The sequence below is a fragment of the Salvelinus sp. IW2-2015 genome, linkage group LG15 (genome assembly GCF_002910315.2).
Source record: "Salvelinus sp. IW2-2015 linkage group LG15, ASM291031v2, whole genome shotgun sequence".
Taxonomy (NCBI): domain Eukaryota; kingdom Metazoa; phylum Chordata; class Actinopteri; order Salmoniformes; family Salmonidae; genus Salvelinus; species Salvelinus sp. IW2-2015.
The window spans coordinates 41,471,706-41,493,162 of NC_036855.1; the positions used below are offsets into that span (position 1 = coordinate 41,471,706).

The 21,457-nt window shown below is 41.3% G+C and overlaps 1 protein-coding gene across 1 annotated transcript in view; it reads left to right on the forward strand.

The window, feature by feature from the left end:
- The first annotated feature begins 1,105 nt into the window (after nucleotides 1–1,105).
- The window catches only part of msh3 (mutS homolog 3 (E. coli)), a 121,741-nt gene continuing 101,389 nt past the window's right edge, over nucleotides 1,106–21,457 (forward strand). Inside the window, 8 exon segments of the mRNA XM_024002453.2 lie at nucleotides 1,106–1,402; nucleotides 1,656–1,770; nucleotides 4,617–4,888; nucleotides 5,414–5,659; nucleotides 5,802–5,918; nucleotides 6,223–6,340; nucleotides 6,513–6,652; nucleotides 12,952–13,118. Coding sequence (XP_023858221.1) covers nucleotides 1,211–1,402; nucleotides 1,656–1,770; nucleotides 4,617–4,888; nucleotides 5,414–5,659; nucleotides 5,802–5,918; nucleotides 6,223–6,340; nucleotides 6,513–6,652; nucleotides 12,952–13,118 — 1,367 coding nt within the window. The 5' untranslated portion in view covers nucleotides 1,106–1,210.

Below are 21,457 nucleotides of genomic sequence, written 5' to 3' on the forward strand. Positions count from 1 at the left end.
AACAATAACGCATCTACCATGCTCCTGTTTGGTTAAAAAGCTATGGGACGGGGCTGGAGAAATGTTACCACTCAAATTCATAGCAAGGGCTATGGATGCAAGGACTGACCATCAATGCTACAGCTTGAGGCTATACAGTGTTTGTTTACATTTACTTTGTTAACAAACACGAGTAAAACAAGCTTTTATTTGGGGTTCTGGTGGGGTATGACAGTTGAAATAAGGTCACAAGGTAAGTTATTTATTCAAGACTCAATGGGTACATATCATTAATTTAAAAGTCCAAAAATGGATCTAGAAACGGCTGATTTCTTCTATAAAAAACAAATGACAAGTAGCTAGCTAATCTGACTAAATATTTCACCTGTTGTAGTGTTTTACTTATTCGTTTGAGACAAACATTGAAGGGAATTGTTTAACATACCTTGAGTGATGGGAGATGTCATCATTGAGTGGGAACAGACTAGAATGGGAACAAATAAATTATATTTAGCTACAACATGATGAGGATAGCTAGTTAATCTTTTTATAGCTAGCTACTGTAACTAACATGCTTTAGGTGATACTAGCCAGCTCAGATACTATGCAATTATGAAAATCAGTGTCTAAACAGTTATAAGTAAATCCTGCTTTTATAAGAACCATACTTGCCAATGACATAATTCAGTTGTAGAAGAACTTTCCTTACCTGTATGGTAAATATTGGTAAATACAGCTCAAAGGCAATTTCACGCGAAACCAAGGAATTTGTCTCTAAAAACTCCCGGGAAAAGTTTGGGTGTGGCTTCTATAGTGAAAATGTGCACTTAGTCTCAGTTAAAATCACCGTTGAAAGGGTCGCGTATTACACAGTACGATGTGTGGTTTGAATCACTTTTCAGGGGTAACGCGTACCACACACGTGGCGTGTGGGATACCACATTTACCATATGAATTGTGTGATTGGTAAGATGTTTCCACCTTTTAATGGGGTGATTGGTGGCTTATCGGGTGCACCCAGCAGCCTCRTGGGGCATTTTTTCTTCCCTTTTTCGTCTCACAAAATGAGAATTCGCACTCCTTAGCAGTGGGCGATAGGTAGCGCTGTATATACCTTTCAGTTGGTTGCCATCCGCCAATACACATTTAAAGAAGAAGAAGCGAGGAAGAGACCCGCATATTCGCAAATATCGAAGATGAAACAAAGCATGCAAATAATTTTTCGTTGTGCATGAGACTTTATATTCGCAAATTATCTGTGAAAATGCCTAAATCAATCAAGAAGTCCTGCACTACCCAGACATCCATAAGTAGCTACTTCGGCGGGTTGAGCAGCAGTGCCCCTGACAGAAACGTTCAATCCGGTATTATCGGTAACTCTGTTGAGCTATGCGCTAGGCTGAAACCTGGACCTAGAGGAAAGGTAAGGACACAGACTGCGAATGTTATTGTGTAACTGTATACAAAGAAAGCATTTAACTCAGACATAGCTCAATCAAAGTGCATGACAGAGTTGTGAGAAAGCAATGGCTTTATACTTTGCATGTAACTATTGTTGTTAGCTAACGTTACTTCCTTTGTCGCTCTCACACACATCTATATCAATGGTATTGTGTTGCACACTATGAATTAAGTTGTTTTCTATTTCCCTCTACTGTGTTTTCTGTATTGTGCAGCATAAGCATTCTCCGAATAATAATGATGGGTCATTATGGAAACGAGCCAAATTGGCCCATAATGGGCAGGAAAAGGAGGACATGAGCTGTGAGGTCATATCCTGGCGTGTCGATGGTGAGCACCCATTGCCAAATGCCGTGTTCAAGACAACTCGGAACCCGGAAACGCTGACATTTCTGACTTGGAAACTCGTTGAGAAAGATAAGCACTGGGTTTCCCACTTGGGAAGTATCAAAATCAACCAATAGGAAGCTTCACGTTTTTTTTCTTTGCGTACGTTTATCAGAGGTTCCGATTTTCAGAGTTGTCTTGAAAGCACCATAATACATCAGACTTGATAGCAAGGTCTCAGTCTGAAACAAAGCAATATAATTACTTGTAATGTTTTTATTAAAAAAAATTGTATTTAACCTTTATTTAACCAGGTAGGCCAGTTGAGAACAAGTTCTCATTTACAACTGCGACCTGGCCAAGATAAAGCAAAGCAGTGCGACAAAAACAACAACACAGCGTTACACATGAAATAAACAAACGTACAGTCAATAACACAATAGAAAAAAAAGTATATTTAGCTCCGCACCCCCCGCAGCTACTTGCCCAAGCCTCCCCAGCTTCTCCTTCACCCAAAACCAGACAGCAGATGTTCTGAAAGAGCTGCAAAACCTGGACCCGTACAAATCAGCTGGGCTAGACAATCTGGACCCTTTCTTTCTAAAGTGCAGTGGGCAGCTGGGAGGAGGTGCTCTTATTCACCATGGACTTTACAGTGTCCCAAAACTTTTTGGAGTTAGAGCTACAGGATGCAAATTTCTGCTTGAAAAAGCTGGTCTTTGCTTTCCTGACCGACTGCGTGTATTGGTTCCTGACTTCCCTGAAAAGTTGCATATCGAGGGGACTATTCGATGCTAATGCAGTCTGCCACAGGATGTTTTTGTGCTGGTCGAGGGCAGTCAGGTCTGGAGTGAACCAAGGGATATATCTGTTCTTAGTTCTACATTTCTTGAAAGGGGCATGCTTATTTAAGGTGGTGAGGAAATTACTTTTAAAGAATGACCAGGCATCCTCTACTGACGGGATACCTGGGCCAGGTCGATTAGAAAGGCCTGCTCACAGAAGTGTTTTAGGGAGAGTTTGACAGTGATGAGTGGTGGTCGTTTGACCGCAGACCCATAGCGGATGCAGGCAATGAGGCAGTGATTGCTGAGATCCTGATTGAAAACAGCAGAGGTGTATTTGGAGGACAAGTTGGTCAGGATAATATCTATGAGGGTGCCCATGTTTACGGATTTGGAGTTGTACCTGGTGGGTTCCTTGATAATTTGTGTGAGATTGAGGGCATCTAGCTTAGATTGTAGGACTGCTGGGGTGTTAAGCATATCCCAGTTTAGGTCACCTAACAGAACGAACTCTGAAGATAGATGGGGGGCAATCAATTCACATATGGTGTCCAGGGCATTGCTGGGAGCTGAGGGGGGTCTATAACTGGTGGCAACAGTGAGAGACTTATTTCTTTAAATTCTTTTTCTTTAAATTAGATGCTCGAACTGTTTGGGCATAGATAGACCTGGAAAGTATGACAGAACTTTGCAGGCTATTACAGAAGTTAACAAATGTGAGCGCCTGGGGACACGCAGGGCCTGGGTTAACCCGAGGAACAGAGATGGAGTAGGATGAGGGTACAGCTAAAGGCTTTCAAAACTGGTCGTCTAGTGCGTTGGGGACAAAGAATAAAGGGAGCAGATTTCTGGGCGTGGTAGGATTGATTCAGGGCATAATGTACAGACGGGTATGGTAGGGTGCGGGTACAGTGGAGGTAAACCTAGGCATTGAGTGAAGATAAGAGAGGTTGCATCTCTGGACGCACTAGTTATGCTGGGTGAGGTCACCGCATGTGTGGGAGGTGGGACAAAAGAGGTATCTGTGGCATGTTGAGTCGGACTAGGGGCTCCGCAGTAAACTAAAACAATGATAACTATCCTAAACAACAGTATACAAGGCATATTGACATTCGAGAGAGACCTAATGCGAGGCATAAAGCAATCACAGGTATTGATTGGGAGGGCTAGCTAAGACAACAACGGGTAAGACAACAACAACAGGTAGTGTGTAAGGTAGTAGTGTGGAATTGTTAGGTTAGATTACTGTTGGTTATTACTGCATTGTCGGAACTAGAAGCACAAGCATTTCGCTACACTCGCATTAACATCTGCTAACCATGTGTATGTGACTAATAAAATTTGATTTGATTTGATTTAGTTGTTTCCTCTGACAACTGCTATAAGCCAGAATGATGAATAAAATGTTATTTGAGCTTACTCTACCGTTTGTCTGGGCAGTTGGTCCTTATGCCTCTGAACATTTTATACAAAATATCCACAGGAAAGTATTATTAAACCAACTTTTCAAAACACTGGTACTGCCGTTGAGATTTCAATCTCCTGGCACATGGGCAAAACCATATAAACACCTACAAGAGCTTGGTAGGTATGTGTGCATGTACTTACGTTGTGCACGTGTGTCCGTGCATGTACTTGCGTGTGCACATGATTAACTAACAAGCTGTTAGAGCCACGCTCAGAAACACATTTTGAAGTGCGATTAATAATACTATCCTGTGGATATTTTATTTCAAATTTCCAACAATATAAGGATGAAATCAGTGGACACTATGCATACTAACTTCAAATGAAGTTTATTCAACATTCTGACATGTAAAGGAGCTGTTAACTATTTTGAAAGCTTCAAATTAGAGAGTGGAGGCTTGTCCAGTCCACACTCAGAATTATAGTAGGCACCCCCTTGAAAATGTTAACCCAAATCAGAAAATGATTTACCTTGAAGGAGAGTGTATAAATATGTACTTACTTTGAAATAATTCAATTTGCCTGCAATCCACACTTTGTTTGTTTACACAGCCACTACCAGTTTTCATTTCAACTCTTATCCCTTTCTTCTATCAGAAATCAGGGCCCCCTCCTCTCGAGGGGCAGGCAGCCTCTCCTCTTCCACCCTGGAGAGACTGAAGGGCTTCGTCTGCCCTGCGGGTGGCAGGCCTGGGGATGCAGGTGGTAGGCCTGGTGATGTAGGCGATGGGTGTGCTCATGGAGGTAAGGGGCCTGGGGATGTAGGAGGTAGGGAGGCTGTGGCCCACAGAGAAATGACTGGCGATAAAGAGAGACAGAAAAGCGAAGAAGAGGAGTGGCGGAGTCCAGAGCCATCAACCAAAAAACAGGTAGGAGATCATCATCACCTTTCTCTTTTGATTTTCTCCTAATTAATTGGATTCTGTGAGTTTGAAACTGAATGTTAAAGTTGCACTATGTAGAAATCGCTCCGGCATTAACTAGTTGCTAAAATTCTAATAGTTTGCTTAATTTCAGTTTGTGACAAAAGAAGCAAGTATAGTGTAAAGAATCATTGTACCATCTACACTGCTGTGAAATATGTTCTCCATAACCAAAAATATTGTATTTTCAGCTGTTTGAAGCTGCTGTACAAAACCGAAAGTAAAAGATGCAAAAATTCAACTTAAGAACAGGAAGCATAGTACACATATAACATATCTAACGTTTCTTACTTGCTTTCAATGAGAATGACACATCTATAACACACATTTCTATGTGAATTTGCTTCTTACTTGCTTTCAATGAGAATGACACATCTATAACACACATTTCTATGTGAATTTGGTCATGTCACCCAAAAAGTTACATATTGCAGCTTTAAATGGAAACGTTATTGTTGTGATCCTTCCCAGGCCCTCAGCCTCATTCAGTTTGCCAAGCCAGGAGAAGGAGGAAGAAGAAGAAGAAGGGGGGGTGTAATGAAGACTCCTCCAGGAGTAGGGGGTGAAGTCTCTGTGACCAGTGCCCCCTGTAGGATCTCTAAGAGTGGGTACACTCCTCTGGAGCAGCAGTACCTGCAGATTAAAGAGCAACATAAAGACGCTCTATTGGCTGTGGAGTGTGGATACAAGTACAGGTTCTTTGGAGAGGACGCAGAGGTGAGAGGCGTGTGTGTAGAGCGGCGAAGAAGCTGAACATCTTCTGTCACCTGGACTATAACTTCCTGAAGTGTGTTAATCAATGTGTGTATGTAGATAGCAGCAAGGGAGCTAAATATCTGTCACTGGTTTGTGTGTGTAGAAAGCAGCGAAGCAGCTGAACATCTTCTGTCACCTGGACCATAACTTCATGACGTGTAGCATTCCCACACACCGCTTGTTTGTTCACGTACGACGCCTTGTCTCCCAGGGCTACAAGGTGTGGAACAGGGCAGATTCAAGATTCTCCAGTCAGGCCCATTACTGTTGCAACTCATTATCGAAGTCAAAGGGCAGACAGAGTATTTTAAGTAATGCAATGTGAAATGTTTTAGGCATACAACTGTTAAATGTCACCATAGCCTTTGTTTATGTGTGATGGTATTGTCTGCCACAGATTAACAGTCAAATGCTATTAATCTCGGACATTAATTTAGGAAGAACAATAATTATTTGTCAGTGATGACAGATGTTAGTGTGTCTGGTTTACGTTTGAATGACTGTGATTGGTTCTCTCACCTCAGGTGGGCGTGGTGAAGCAGACAGAGACGTCTGCCATTAAGGCCTCTGGAGTCAATAAGAACACTTTGTTCACCCGCCAACTCAGCGCTCTCTACACAAAGTCTACACTGGTGGGGGAGGGTATCCTTACATATGCTGGTGTGTGTGTTGTGTTATTCACCATATCCAAACAGGTGATGTATGGACCGGGCATAAGAGTAGTCAACTGCTCACAGCTGCAGTAGTGTCCTCCTGTGTGTGATGACTTCAGCCCACTATAGTGTGCTTATTAACCCTTGACCCTGGGTATCAGACGTCAACCCAGTGCATAGTCTGGTTGATGTGGAGGAGGGGGAGTGTGATGGTGTGGTGACAGATCCTCCAGAGAGCTACCTGCTCTGTCTCAGTGAGACCTGGGATAAACACAGAAAACAACTAATCATTGGGCTGGTGGTGAGTACACACTCAATTCTACGTACACAGGCTCAATGTGGGGTAATCAGACCCGAGTTATGTGCACGTAAATGGAACTTCATTCCCCATTTTACGCACTTTTCTCTAAGCGTATTCTTTACGCACACGGAAACCATGAATAAAGTCGAGCGAACCTGCCGGTTCCAAGTGGAAAAAGCATTTACTTAATTTTTTTGCGATAGAAATAACAGCATACTCCATGCACTGTAATTTATAAATTGATAAGAGCTAGGTAAATGAGTAATCAGTTTGGATAAGGGGATTGTGTGTGTGTGTGTAGGCCAAATAACAATTGTTTTAGATATATTTTACCTTATCACTGGATAATAATGTGAAACCAGTCATCGTAGGAAATGGAAAAGCATATCAACATGTATTCTTTATGCTCGAAGATGGCGCTGGAGAGGATGGCTGCCGTTTCATGGGCTCTTAACCAACCGTGCTATTATTATTATTTTTTGCATTTTCTCTAACTTTTATTTTGTACATAATGTTGCTGCTACCGTCTCTTATGACCGAAAATAGCTTCCGGAAATCAGAACGGCGATTACTCACCTTGAACTGGACAAAGTATTTCTCTTTAATGAGTCGGACGAGAGGGATTTACTCCAGACACTCGAACAGGCCCTCATCCCGTAATTTGCAGGAGAAAGAAACGGAAAAGATAACAGGGAAAGAGATTGGAGTGCCTTGTGAGGATCCGCCGAAAAGTGGCTAATCTGCCCTTGCCATCCTTACTACTGGCCAATGTACAATCGCTGGAAAAGAAATTGGACAAGCTAAAAGCACGTATATCGCACCAAATGGACATCAATAACTGTTATGTTATTAACATATATCTTATGTTTCACTGAGTCGTGGCTGAACGACGACATGATTAACATACAGCTGACAGGTTACACACTGCATCGGCAGGATAGAACAGCAGCCTATGGTAAAACAAGGGGTGGCGGTCTATGTACACTACCGTTCAAAAGTTTGGGGTCACTTAGAAATGTCCTTTTTTTAAATGTATTTAAGGAAGCTGCCAGTTGAGGACTATTGAGGCGTCTGTTTCTCAAACTAGACACTCTAATGTACTTGTGCACTACTGAGCAAGTGGACCGGGGCCTCCCACTCTTTCTGTTCTGGTTAGCGCCAGTTTGCGCTGTTCTGTGACAGCGTTGAACGAGATCTAAAGTTTCTTGGCCATTTCTCACATGGAATAGCCTTCATTTCTCAGAACAAGAATAGACTGATGAGTTTCCAAATAAATTTCTATGTTTCTGGCCATTTTGAGCCTGTAATCAAACCCACAAATGCTGATGCTCAACTAGTCTAAAGATGGACAGTTTTATTGCTTCTTTAATCAGGACAACCGTTTTCAGCTGTGCTAACATAATTGCAAAAGGGTTTTCTAATGATCAATTAACCTTTTGGCTAATTGGATTAGCTAACACAACATGCCATTGGAACACAGGAGTGATGGTTGCTGATAATGGGCCTATGTAGATATTCCATTAAAAATCTGATGTTTCTAGCTACAATAGTCATTTACAACATTAACAATGTCTACACTGTATTTCTGATCAATTTGGTGTTATTTTAATGGACAAAAAAAAAAGCTTTTCTTTCAAAAACAAGGACCCCAAAAGTTTTGAACGGTAGTGTACATATTATTATTTTTTAAAGCTCTGTCAATTTCGTTGTTGACTATTGCTATCATTGACAGCCATTTTCAAGTCTTGCCATATATTTGTAAACAACAGCTGGTGCACGATATCTAAGGAAGTTTTGAGTTTTTGCTTGCCTGAGGTAGTATCTCATGATAAGCTGTAGACCACACGATCTACCTAGAGCGTTTTCATCTGTATTTTTCATAGCTGTCTACCTACCACCACAAACTGATGCTGGCACTAAGACCACACTCAATGAGCTGTACACCGTCCAAAAGCAAACAAGAAAATGCTCATCATGAGGCGGCGCTCCTAGTGGCCGGGGACTCTAATGCAGGGAAACTTAAATCTTTTTAACCTCATTTCTGTCAGCATGTTAAATGTGCAACCAGAGGGGGAAAACACTCTCGACCACCTTTATGCCACACACAGAGACGCGTACAAAGCTATCCCTCCATCCATTTGGCAAAGCTGACCATAATTCTATCCTCCTGATTCCCTACAAGAACAAACTCAACCAGGAAGTACCAGTGACTCGCTCAGTAAGGAAGTGGACACATGCTAAGCTACAGGTCTGTTTTGCTAGCACAGACTGGAATATGTTCTGGGATTCTTCCGATGTCGTTGAGTAGTACACCACATTAGTCAATGGCTCCATCAGTAAGTGCATCGAGGACATCATTCCCACAGTGACTGTAGGTACATACCCCAACCAGATGCCATGGATTACCTGGCAACCTCCGCACTGAGCTAAAGGGTAGAGCTGCCACTTTCAAGGAGCGGGACTCTAACCCAGAAGCTTATAAGAAATCCCGCTATGCCCTCCGACGATCCATCAAACAGGCAAAGCGTCAATATAGGACTAAGATCGAATCATACTACACCGGGTCCGACGTTTGTTGGATGTGGCAGGGCCTGCAAACTTTTACAGACTACAAAGGGAAGCACAGCCGAGAGCTGCCCAGTGACACGAGCCTAACAGACAAGCTAAATTACTTCTATGCTCGCTTCGAGGCAAGTAACACTGAAACATGCATGACAGCACCAGCTGTTCCGGACGACTGTGTGATCACGCTCTCCGCAGCCGATGTGAGTAAGACCTTTAAACAGGTCAACATTCACAAGGCCTCAGGGCCAGACGGATTACTTGGACGTGTACTCTGAGCATGCGTTGACCAACTGGCAAGTGCCTTCACTGACATTTTCAACCGCTCCCTGACTGAGTCTGTTAAACCAACATGTTTCAAGGAGACCACCATAGTCCCTGTGTCAAAGAACACTAAGGTAACCTGCCTAAATGACTGCCAACCCATAGCACTCACATCTGTAGCCATGAAGTGCTTTGAAAGGCTGGTCATGGCTCACATCAACACCATTATCCCAGAAACCCTAGACCCACTCCAATTTTGCATACCGCCCCAACAGATCCACAGATGATGCAATCTCTATTGCACTCCACACTGCCCTGTCACACCTGGACAAAGGAACACCTTTGAGAATGCTATTCATTGACTACAGCTAAGCGTTCAACAACATAGTGCCCTCAAAGCTCATCAATAAGCTAAGGACCCTGGGACTAAACACCTCCCTCTGCAACTGAATCGTGGACTTTCTGACGGGCCGCCCCCAGGTGGTAAGGGTAGGTAACAACACATCCGCCACGCTGATCCTTAACATGGCGGCCCCTCGGGTACGTGCTCAGTCCCCTCCTGTACTCCCTGTTCTCTCATAACTGCATGGCCAGGCACAACTCCAACACCATCATTAAGTTTGCGTAAGACAACAGTGATAGGCCTGATCACCGACAACGACGAGACAGTATTTTGGAAGGAGATCAGATACCTAGCCGTGAGGTGCCAGGACAACAACCTCTCCCTCAATGTGATCAAGACAAAGGAGATGATTGTGGACTACAGGAGAAGGAGGACCGAGTATGCCCCCATTCTCATCTATGGGGCTGCAGTGGAGCAGGTTGAGAGCTTCAAGTTCCTTGGTGTCCACATCACCAACAAATGAACATGGTCCAAGCACACCATGACAGTTGTGAAGAGGGCACGACAAATCATTTTCTCCCTCAGGAGACTGAAAATATTTGGCATGTGTCCTCAGATCCTCAAAAGGTTCTACAGCTGCACCATCGAGAGCATCCTGACTGGTTGCATCACTGCCTGGTATGGCAAGTGCTCGGCCTCCGACCGCAAGGCACTACGGAGGGTAGTGCGTACGGCCCAGTACGTCACCGGGGCCAAGCTTCCTCTATACCAGGCGGTGTCAGAGTTAGGCCATAAAAATTGTCAAAGACTCCAGTCAACCAAGTCATAGACTGAACATCTAATAAAGTGGCTACCCAGACTACTGCATTGCCCCCCCCCCCCCCCCCCCCCCCCCCCCCCCCCCCCCCCCCCCCCCCCCCCCCCTTACGCTTCTGTTACTCTGGAATCTATGCATAAGTCACTTTAATAATTCTACCCATATGTATATATTACCTCGAATAACCGGTGCCCCCGCACATTGACTCTGTACCGGTACCCTCTGTATGTAGCCTCGCTATTGTCTGCCCCTTTTTGAAATTTTCGCCTAAAATGACATACCCAAATGTAACTGCTCAGGACCTGAAGCAAGGATATTTATATTGATACCATTTGAAAGGAAACACTTTGAAGTTTGTGGAAATGTGAAATGAATGTTGGAGAATATAACACATTTAGATCTGGTAAAAGATAATACAAAGAAGAAAAACGGTACAAATAAAAAAAACACATCTTATAAGAAATGCAAGAGAAAGGCCATAATCTATTATTCCTGCCCAGGTGCAATTTTGATTTTAGCCACTAAATGGCAACAGTGTATGTGCAAAATTGTAGACTGGAACCAATGAACCATTTTATTTCTGTTAGAAATTTTGTATCAGGACTGCCCAAATGTGCCTAATTGGTTAATTAATAACTTTTCAAGTTCATAACTGGGCACTCTCCTCAAACAATAGCATGGTATTCTTTCACTGTAATAGCTACTATAAATTGGACAGTGCAGTTAGATTAACAATCATTATTTGCTTTCTGCCAATGTCCTGGGATTTGTTTTTGTTACTTACAACCTCATGCTAATCGCATTAGGCTACGTTAGCTCAACCCGTGGGGGACACAGCGATCCTGTAGAGGTTTTAATTATCTATTATTATTATTTTTTAGGTATTTTTCTTAACAGCATTGTTGGTTAAGGGCTTATAAGTAAGCATTTTTCCTTTAATGTCTACACCTGTTGTATTTGGCGCATGTGACAAATAAAATTTGATTTGACATGATGGGTATGCCCCTTTCTTCAATTTGTAGGCTAAAAGTTAAATATTATTAGCCACTATCGGTAGCGACCATAAGTAATAAATATTTAATAATTTAGTGTTTGTTTCCTTTCCTTACATTCATAGAATTCCTTTGTTTGACTTAGCCTAACTTTTATTTGTTTCTTCAGTAAACGCTGTCCTCCTTGTTATTGTTATTGAGGGTCAAGTAATAGTGGATACTATTTTATGAAGGCCAATTACAAATTATAGTCAAAATAAATTGCGACATGTACAGTAAGCTTATTAAATCATTATGGAGCTCAAACCATTACTTTGAACTTGACGCACGGCGCAAGAGTTGGCACTTGTCATTGCACAGTTTCATGATCAGTGCGGGCAATTAGGGTATATTTTATCATACTATTCTCCATATTATAATGATATTGTATATTACTTCCAATTTTACCATTGATGAACTGAATATTGAAGCTTTCAGAATTAATCTAACCACCTTTTTCATTTCTGCGTAAAGGCTCTATTTTTCTATTCCATTCCGTTTACCTTTTTTCCCTATGTCTGTGTAGTTGTTCCTGAGGGTCACTAACAATAGTGGATAATATTAGGCTAAAGTAGTGCAATAATTTGGTACCTGCAGCCTATTTGAATCATTATTTAACTCAGACCACACTTAGCAGTTTAAACCTGGAGCCTGGTGCACGGTTGACAATGACTGGACCATTGTCATTGCAGTTCCATGATTAGGGTAGATTTATAGGACTATTATTCAACACCTATTGTGCACTTTTCTCACCTTCCAATATTTTATGAATTAAACCACAATTTTTTTATTCATCAATATATTTCTAATGTAAAGGCTTTGAAAACCATTTTTCATTATCCATAAATACTTTCCTAACCCTAAAAAAATATTCTGATCATGTAGATAATTTAATCTACCAATTGGTGCTGAAATGGAGATGAATATATCTTAATCCGTTCTCTCAATGTATTCTAGTTATAGTCTGTCGACAATATTCAAAATAAAGATAAACAGTATTTAAAGGGATGGCTTAAGATAAGTGTCCTGAAAACCCTGTTGAATGAAAACACCACGAAAATATGTTCGCCAGCAAGTGGGAAGATTTTCAGCGGTTTAATTAAATGTATTCATTGTGCGCCGGAGAGCCACACTTGCAGAGCGCATTACGCGCCTGCATAAGAAACTGTAAGTCTGAATAACAACTACTAAGAAGTGCGTAGGAAAGGTGTGCATAGGAAATGTATATCTTTGAATCGGGCCAATAGTGACTAGCAAAAATTGCTGTGTGTGTGTGTGTTAGGCGGTGCAGCCCAGTACAGGTGACGTGCTGTTGGATTGTTTTGTGGACGGCCCAACGCGTTGTGAGCTGGAGGGGCGAGTCTTAAAGGTCAACCCTGTAGAGATCCTGGTGCCCTCTGACCTCTCAGACTCCTCCCACAGACTGCTGCAGAGTATCGTCACCGCCAGGTAACCTCTAACCCTGACGTTTCATTCTCCTCAGACTGCTGAAGAGCACTAAAGCTTTTGTTTTCTACAAAAGAAAAGGTGATGCATCTCCCAAAAACACTGGGACATCAACAACAGTCTAGTTTCTGGCTGGTTTGGAAAATAGACATGCATACATTTGACCTCTTACACAGGCTGATTCTCCTCTGACCTAGCATGCAATGAGAGGGAGGGAGATTCAGAATAGTGATGGGGCTGGGATTTAAACCCACGTTGGGGTTGTGCATGTGTACTACAGGTGGTGGTGTTTCCCGCTAGACCAGCCTCGGGCACAACCTCTGCAGTTGTAACATCTCTGACTGGGTGGCAGTGCTATGTGCTGAACACTAGGGGGAAGTAAATGTCTGTCAGACAGAGAGAGCGAGTGAGAGAGATATGGTGCGCTCCTATGATCTACCCTTTACCCCAGAGTTAATTTAAAGTCATTGTTTTGGTAAGCATGAGTTTCCACTACATTTCTTACACCAGTCAATTCCTTTGAAATTCATGAGGAGATGTGAACAAGCAAACATTGTGTTGTACGTTCTCTAAGTGACTGTGAACACTGAGGAGAAGGTAATGTCAGGCTCTCATCTCCACTAGTCGTAAAGCATGGCTGCCCAACCCTGTTCCTGGGTTTCGCTCCAACCCTAATCTAGCACACCGATTCTGATAATTAGCTGGTTCATAAGCAAATCGGTTTACTTACAACTGGGGTTGGAGTGAATTTACCGGGGGGGGGGGGGTAGCACTCCAGGGACAAGATTGGGCAGCCCTGGTGTAAAGATTTACTCCTCACTGCTGATGGTCTCTGGGTGATGTCATTTATGAGTGAGTGCACTCTTAACTTTCCTTCTCTCCAATCCCTTTCCCTTTCTATTCACACTCTTCTGACCAACTTCCCACCTGCTGTCATCTTTCTCCCTCATCTTTCAATCATTTTTCATTATAACAATTTTTTTCCCTCTTCCATTTTTTGTTCTCATTTTCTGACTTCTCTCTTTCTTTCACAGCTTTCTCTCTTATTCCATTCTGCCATGTCTGTGTGAATCTCTTAACCTCATCTCCTCTGCCCTCTCTTCTCTTGAAGAGGGTGTGTGTGTCAAAAAGCAGATGATCTCACATTCTCCTGACCGTGTGAATTTCATGTGCATTGTGTGAAAGTTGTTTTATATGGTTAGCCTGGTGTGTTTAATTTTTTATTTAATCTTTATTTAACTAGGCAAGTCAGTTAAGAACAAATTCTTATTTACAATGACCGCCTACCCCGGCCAAAACCTAACCCGGACGATGCTGGGCCAATTGTGCGCCGCCCTATGGGTCTCCCAATCATGGCTGGTTGCCTGGAATCGAACCATGGTCTGTAGTGACGCCTCTAGCACTGAAATGCAGTGCCTTAGACCGCTGCGCCACTCAGGAGCCCTATATTGTGTGTATATCATCTTCTGTATGATGATATGTGTTTTAGCATCTCCGGGTGCTACTAACGTTAACTTTCCTTGTCTCTGGGGTGGGCTAGCCAGAGAGGCCCCTTAGTAACAGTCTCTGTGTGGTTGTCACATGTTTGTCAAGTGCCCATTTAATGAGATCCTGGGAGGGTTCCAATGTAGGTGATGTGTCAAGTCTTTCACTCTGCTAAAATGTAAGACCCTTAACATTTTCACGGTAACGTTCACATGCGTAAGGTTGCAAAATTCCACCCGTGATTTCTGGAAAACTTTCCCCAATTCCCAGGTTAAAGGAATTTTGCAACCATACACATGCACACACTGATGTCAGTGTTGGACTTGTGAGGTTTTCCAGAAATCCCGGGTGGAATTTGGGGAATTTTGCAACCCTACCCATGTGAATGTTACGGTGAAAATAAGTATTCAACCCCTTTGTCATGGCAAGCCTAAATAAGTTCAGGAGAACATTTTTGCTTAACATGTTACAATTGTAGAATAGTGAAAATTCACTTTGTCTAACGATGACAGAGAATTAGTGTAGGGGTCTATGATCCTACTCTGATATTCCATCTGACTCCATTATCATGTGAACGCTATAAGGCCCATAATCATACCCAGTGGGTATACCAAGGTTGCGAGCCTTGCGTCACCACTCGGAATCAAATCAAATGTATTTATATACCCCTTCTTACATCAGCTGATATATCAAAGTGCTGTACAGAAACCTAGCCTAAAACCCCAAACAGCAAGCAATGCAGCTGTAAAAGCACGGTGTAGAAGCACGGTGGCTAGGAAAAAAGGCCAAAACCTAGAGAGGAACCAGGAATGCTATAAGAATCACGTGTCTAGGTTTACCGTTATGCAATAATTAAGAGGCTAACACGGAACCCAAACCGGCTGCGCCATCGTGCATAATTGTATTTTGTACCCGCACACCAAACGCGATCATGACATGCAGGTTAAAATATCAAAACAAACTCTGAACCAATTATATTAATTTGGGAACAGGTCGAAAAGTATTAAACATTTATGGACATTAAGCTAGCTAGCTTGCACTTGCTAGCTAATCTTTCCTATTTAGCTAGCTTGCTGTTGCTAACTAATTTGTCCTGGGATATAAACATTGAGTTGTTAATTTACCTGAAATGCACAAGGTCCTCTACTCCACCAATTAATCCACACATAAAACGGTCAACCGAATTGTTTCTAGTCATCTCTCATCCTTCCATGCTTTTTCTTCTCTCGACTTTATATTGCGATTGGCAACTTTCATAAATTAGGTGCATTACCGCCACTGACCTCGTTCGTCTTCAGTCCCCCAAGTGGGTATAACCAATGAGGAGATGGCACGTGCGTACCTGCTTCTATAAACCAATGAGGCGATGGGAGAGGCAGGACTTTCAGCGCAATCTATTTCAGCCCTTGGCAACGCAGACGCTCGCGAGCAGTGTGGGTGCAATAATTGAATAATATAGATTTCTAACAAGGAGCTGCATCATGATGGCTGCATCATGTTTTGGGTATGCTTGTCATTGCTAAGGACTAGGATGCTTTTTAGGATAGAAAGAAAAGGAATAGAGCTAAGCACAGGCAAAATCCTAGAGGAAGACCTGGTTGTCTGCTTTCCAACAGACACTGGGAGACATTCACCTTTCAGCAAGACAATAACCTGAAACATAAGGTCAAGTATACACTGGAGTTGTTTACCAAGATGATATTGAATGTTCCTGAGTGGCCTAGTTTCAGTTTTGACTTAAATTGGCTTGAAAATCTATGGCAAGACATGAAAATGGCTGTCAACGATAGCAATAGGTAGCGATAGCAAAACGAGTAGTCAACGATAGCAAAACGAACTTGACAGGGCTTAAAAAAAAAAAAATACACTACCGTTCAAAAGTTTGAGATCACTTAGAAATGTCCTTGTTTTTTAATGAAAAGTGAATTTTTTGTACATTAAAATAACACCAAATTGATCAGAAATAGTGTAGACATTGTTAATGTTGTAAATTACTATTTCCAACTTTTTATTATTATTATTTTTTTTGAATATCTACATAGGTGTGGAGGCCCATTATCAGCAATCATTTATTTTGTTCCGATGGCATTTTGTGTTAGCTAATCCAAGTTTATCATTTTAAAAGGCTAACTGATCATTAGAAAACCCTTTTGCAATTATGTTAGCACAGCTGGAAACTGTTGTCCTGATTAAAGAAGCAATAAAACTGTCCTTCTTTAGACTAGTTGAATATCTGGAGCATCAGTATTTGTGGGTTCGAATGGCCAGAAACAAAGACTTTCTTCTGAAACTCGTCAGTCTGGCCAAAGTTCACCCAACTAATTGTGGGAAGCTTGTGGAAAGCTATTCGAAACGTTTGACCCAAGTTAAACAATTTAAAGGAAATGCTACCAAATACTAAGTGAGTGTATGTAAACTTCTGACCCACTGGGAATGTGATGAAAGAAATAAAAGCTGAAATAAATAATTCTCTACTATTATTCTGACATTTCACATTCTTAAAATAAAGTGCTGATCCTAACTGACCTAAGACAGGGAATTTTTACTAGGATTACATGTCAGGAATTGTGAAAAACTGAGTTTAAATGTATTTGGCTAAGGTGTATGTAAACTTCTGACTTCAACTGTAGCCTTGTTATTGTTACTTTAAATGTTTTACTTTAGTTTATTTAGTACAAATTTCTTAACTCTTTCTTGAACTGCGTTGTTGGTTAAGGGCTTGTAACCATTTCACGGTAAGGTCTATGTTCTACATACAGGTTGATCAGAACCATTGGTGTGTGAAATTGATTATTTGGAATGGCTGAGTGTATTGGCTATTGATCATAGTGATCCGTTGTACATCAGGTTTACCCAGGGGTTTGATGGTGTTGAAGGGCCTGTCTTTAGCTGGTATTTTATAACCATCTCTAGCTAGAATGGAAGTCAGCTGGAGGCATGTTGCTTTGTCTGTGTTTTCAACAATTGAATCCTACAGACTAAAATATGGTTCTTCGTTGCAATGGTTCAATTGGTTGTCTGTGTTTGTGGAGTGTGTTGCTGTTAAAGAGAATCCTCCAACTCTCTCTCTCTCTCGGCCACGTGTTTGCTTTGGTTGTCTTGGAAACAGCAAGAGATGACAAAGCCACAGAGTCCTTGAAATCACAGGAGAGAGAGAGCGAGAGAGAGAGAATTTCATAGGAATAAATACTTGTCAAGCACAAGCAAAAAATGGATACTGTATGATGTTGATAGATATTAAGTCGCTCTGGATAAGAGCGTCTGCTAAATGACTTAAATGTAAATGTTAAATGTATATTGAAGTTTCAGTAAAACAAATAATAGTTTATTTGAAGTGTTATGTTTGTTATATTGCTTAAAACTTATAGATGCTGTTATAGAGCATTTTGACACGTTATAATGAAGCAATAAGGTAATTTCCATGAGCACCAACATGTCAAGTTCATAGGAGCATGTCAAATGAAAGATAAAGGGCTCTACACTAGGGGTTTGAACTAACTTTTAAATGATGTTCGGATCCTTAACAACATTCCTTACTGAAAAATAATGTTTAAAATCACAGTGCAGTTATCACAAAAAATATAATTATATTATAAACGGTAGCCTATAAAGGCCTGGGGAAAGTTGTGTAATTTAAGTTAAACCAGAAAGGAAAAGGCGAGCTTTAGGCTACTTTGGTGAATTAGCGAGGCATGCAAAAAAATACATTATGAAATACAGATTACTAAGACATTCTTTCTGCCTGCCCCCTCCTCTCTCTCCCTCGCGCTGGCTCGCCTGCCCTTCGCTACTGATGCGAGTGGGTGTTCAGTCTTTGGCCTGTTGTGTGTAGAATATCCTAGCCTATTCATTGATGATTGGCCCTGCTGTACTGAAATTGCGAGACATTGTAAGCCAAGAAATTGCCAGATACAGCATTCTATTGCGAAATGCAGCTTTTGATTATCGATAGATAGGCCTAGTGCACAGTTCTGACTTGGTCTGTCTGGTGGCCGACCTGCCTATACTGTTCTCCTCCCCTCATTCCCAGTCCCTCGCTAGCTCGCTATGAAAGATGCAGGTGATTGTGTTCTCGGAAGTACCAGTCTGCTCCAAAAATACTGAATCTTCCGTTGGCTCTGTTTGCGTAGACTGTGTTAGACCCCTTAAGAGTCTATATTATTGAGAAATTAAGGCCTATATAGGGCTGCTATGGTGACCGTATTACCACCACACCGGTGGTCACAAGTCATGACGACAGTCAAATTCTACGTGACCGCTTAGTTACGGTAATTAGGCTTCTCCAAGCTCTGATGCTGCTGATGGTCATTAGTAGCGTACCAAACTTGCTAACTGCCTGCTACTCTATTGTCCCTCTAATCATTCTGACATCAATGCAAATGTATTTGAAAATCTAATCAAACACCTCATGAGTGCCCATGAGCTCATGTTGCACAACATTTCTGTAGGCTATGCAATTGCTTGAGAAAACAGCATATTGATGGCCTCTATTAAGAGAGGGTCCCATCAGCTTTCTATAGGCTGGGCCTACTAAATTGTATTTATCAACTTTCCTAAAATTAAGCACATTGCGTCACTTTAACACAGGAACATAGCCTACCTGGCTGGCATGAAAATGAACCATGGCAAAAGCTTCCCTGTATTTGCTATTTAAGTGCATAGATGACATGTCGTTTTTTTCCCCCCATGCCCCTGTTCTGAGACAGGTACATGATAATGGTCCATTCTAAATCAAAACTCATTTCACACATATATGTAAAGACATTCAATTAAGAATAGTCTGATGTGTGGCAATATTAGCCTATCACATGAATTATGTATTATACTGAATGATGCCAGCTTGTGCATTAACGCAAGAAACAGAGCGTACCTTTTTTTGTGACTTTTTCTAATCATAGTCGCACACCTCATGTATCCTAGCCCATAGGCCTATATGTTTTGATAAGGTTTGTATCACAAAGTGGACAAATAACTTCTTAAAATTAAGCACATTAATCTGCTTTAGAACAGGTATAGAGCCTAACTGGCATACATACTGGAGTGTGTTTCAAGTTTGGGGATGATAGCCTAATAGTTAGTTTATCAACATTTTAAGCTAGACGATCAGCCTCATTGCTTAGAAAATATTTTTTGATGCGAGTGGTTGTATTAATTTGGGATCTATCTCATCGCACAACTGTCCCAGAGTTTGGCATATTTTTATTTATTGCACAGAAGGACAAGTTGACAAATAGAATAGGTCAAATTTTGTACTATGGGGATAGTAGATTGAATTGGTATCCAATTGGTAGTAGTAGTTACTGTCTTGTCTCATCYCTGCAACTCCCGTAAGGACTCGGGAGAGGCGAAGGTCGAGAGTAATGCGAGAGACTGCGAGACTGATGAAGTGTGTGCATCATTAGTGTCCCATCATGCAGCCTTAGAATGTATGAAAAATCTAAACATATAGCCCAACATTTGTATTACAACTATAGTTGCATAAATAACTCTAAATTAAGCATATAGGACCAGTTTTTTGTTAACCTTTCAACACAGAATAGCTTCATGTGTGCATTTCCTTTAAAATTGTTTGGAGAAAATATCCTTTTTTTAATTATTATTATTATTATTATTATTATACCTTTATTTCAACAAGGAACACAGACTGAGACCAAGGTCTCTTTTACAGCTGGGCCCTGCGTATACATGTTTACACATAGAGTTTAGGTACAATGATTAAGAAACTAAACAATACAAACAAAACGATCACAGATAACACAAAAAAATACAGCAGCAGATTACATTTACACAATTTATTCCCCTAACAGCACAAAAACTTGCATTACCCGAAAAAACAGTTACGAGCAATACAAAAATAAAAATCCTCCAATAAATATTTTAAATGGGCAAGGGGGACAAGAGTCTCAAGTTTAAGTTTAGTCTGCAGGCAATTCCATAAGCAAGGAGCGTAACAGGAAAAGGCAGCCATACCCAACTCTGTGGAAATCGCATGGGCCTCAAGTGTAATCCATGCTTGAGACCTGGTTTTAGGAATTCAAATTCTAATATCGATGAGTGATGATAAATAAGAAGGTCATTTATTCAGAAGTGCTTTATAGACAAACACGAGAGCATGTTGTTCTCGTCTCACAGACAGTGAAGTCCAACCTACATTTTGAAATAAGAGTTCTGTAGCTAGCACCCGTAATAAACCTTTGTGTGCAATGATAAGTAGCATCCAGCGATTTTAAGTGTGGATGCCGTAGCATGCATGTAAATAATATCCCCATAGTCTATAACAGACATAAAAGTAGCTTGCACAATTTATATTCTATTTGTAGAGGACAAACGTGTCCTGTTTCTATAGAGGAAGCATAGCTTGATTTTTAGCCGTTTACAAGGTTTGTCAAGATGCATTTTAAAAGACAATTTATCATCCGACCATATCCKTAAGTATTTATATGCAGAGACCTGATTAATTCGAGAGCCATCTAAGCTCGTAAGTGCAAGTGTATTTTCAACCAACTTTTTGAATGTATTAAAAATCATAGAATGTGTTTTCTTTGCATTTAAAACAAGTTTCAGCTGTATAAAAGACCCTTGTAATATCTTAAAACCTGTTTCCAATAGTGATAATGCTTGGTCAGCCGTTGAAGTGGTAGAGTACCTGACAGTATCATCAGCATATAAATTAATTTGACACTTTCTTATCTCATCACCGATATTGTTTATGTAGAGAGTGAACAGTAATGGACCAAGTATAGAACCTTGTGGGACCCCTTTAACCAACTCCAATGACTCCGACTGGATGCCGTCAACTCTAACAGCCTGACTTCTATCCTTTACATAGTCATGAAACCAACAACAGGCATCCAATC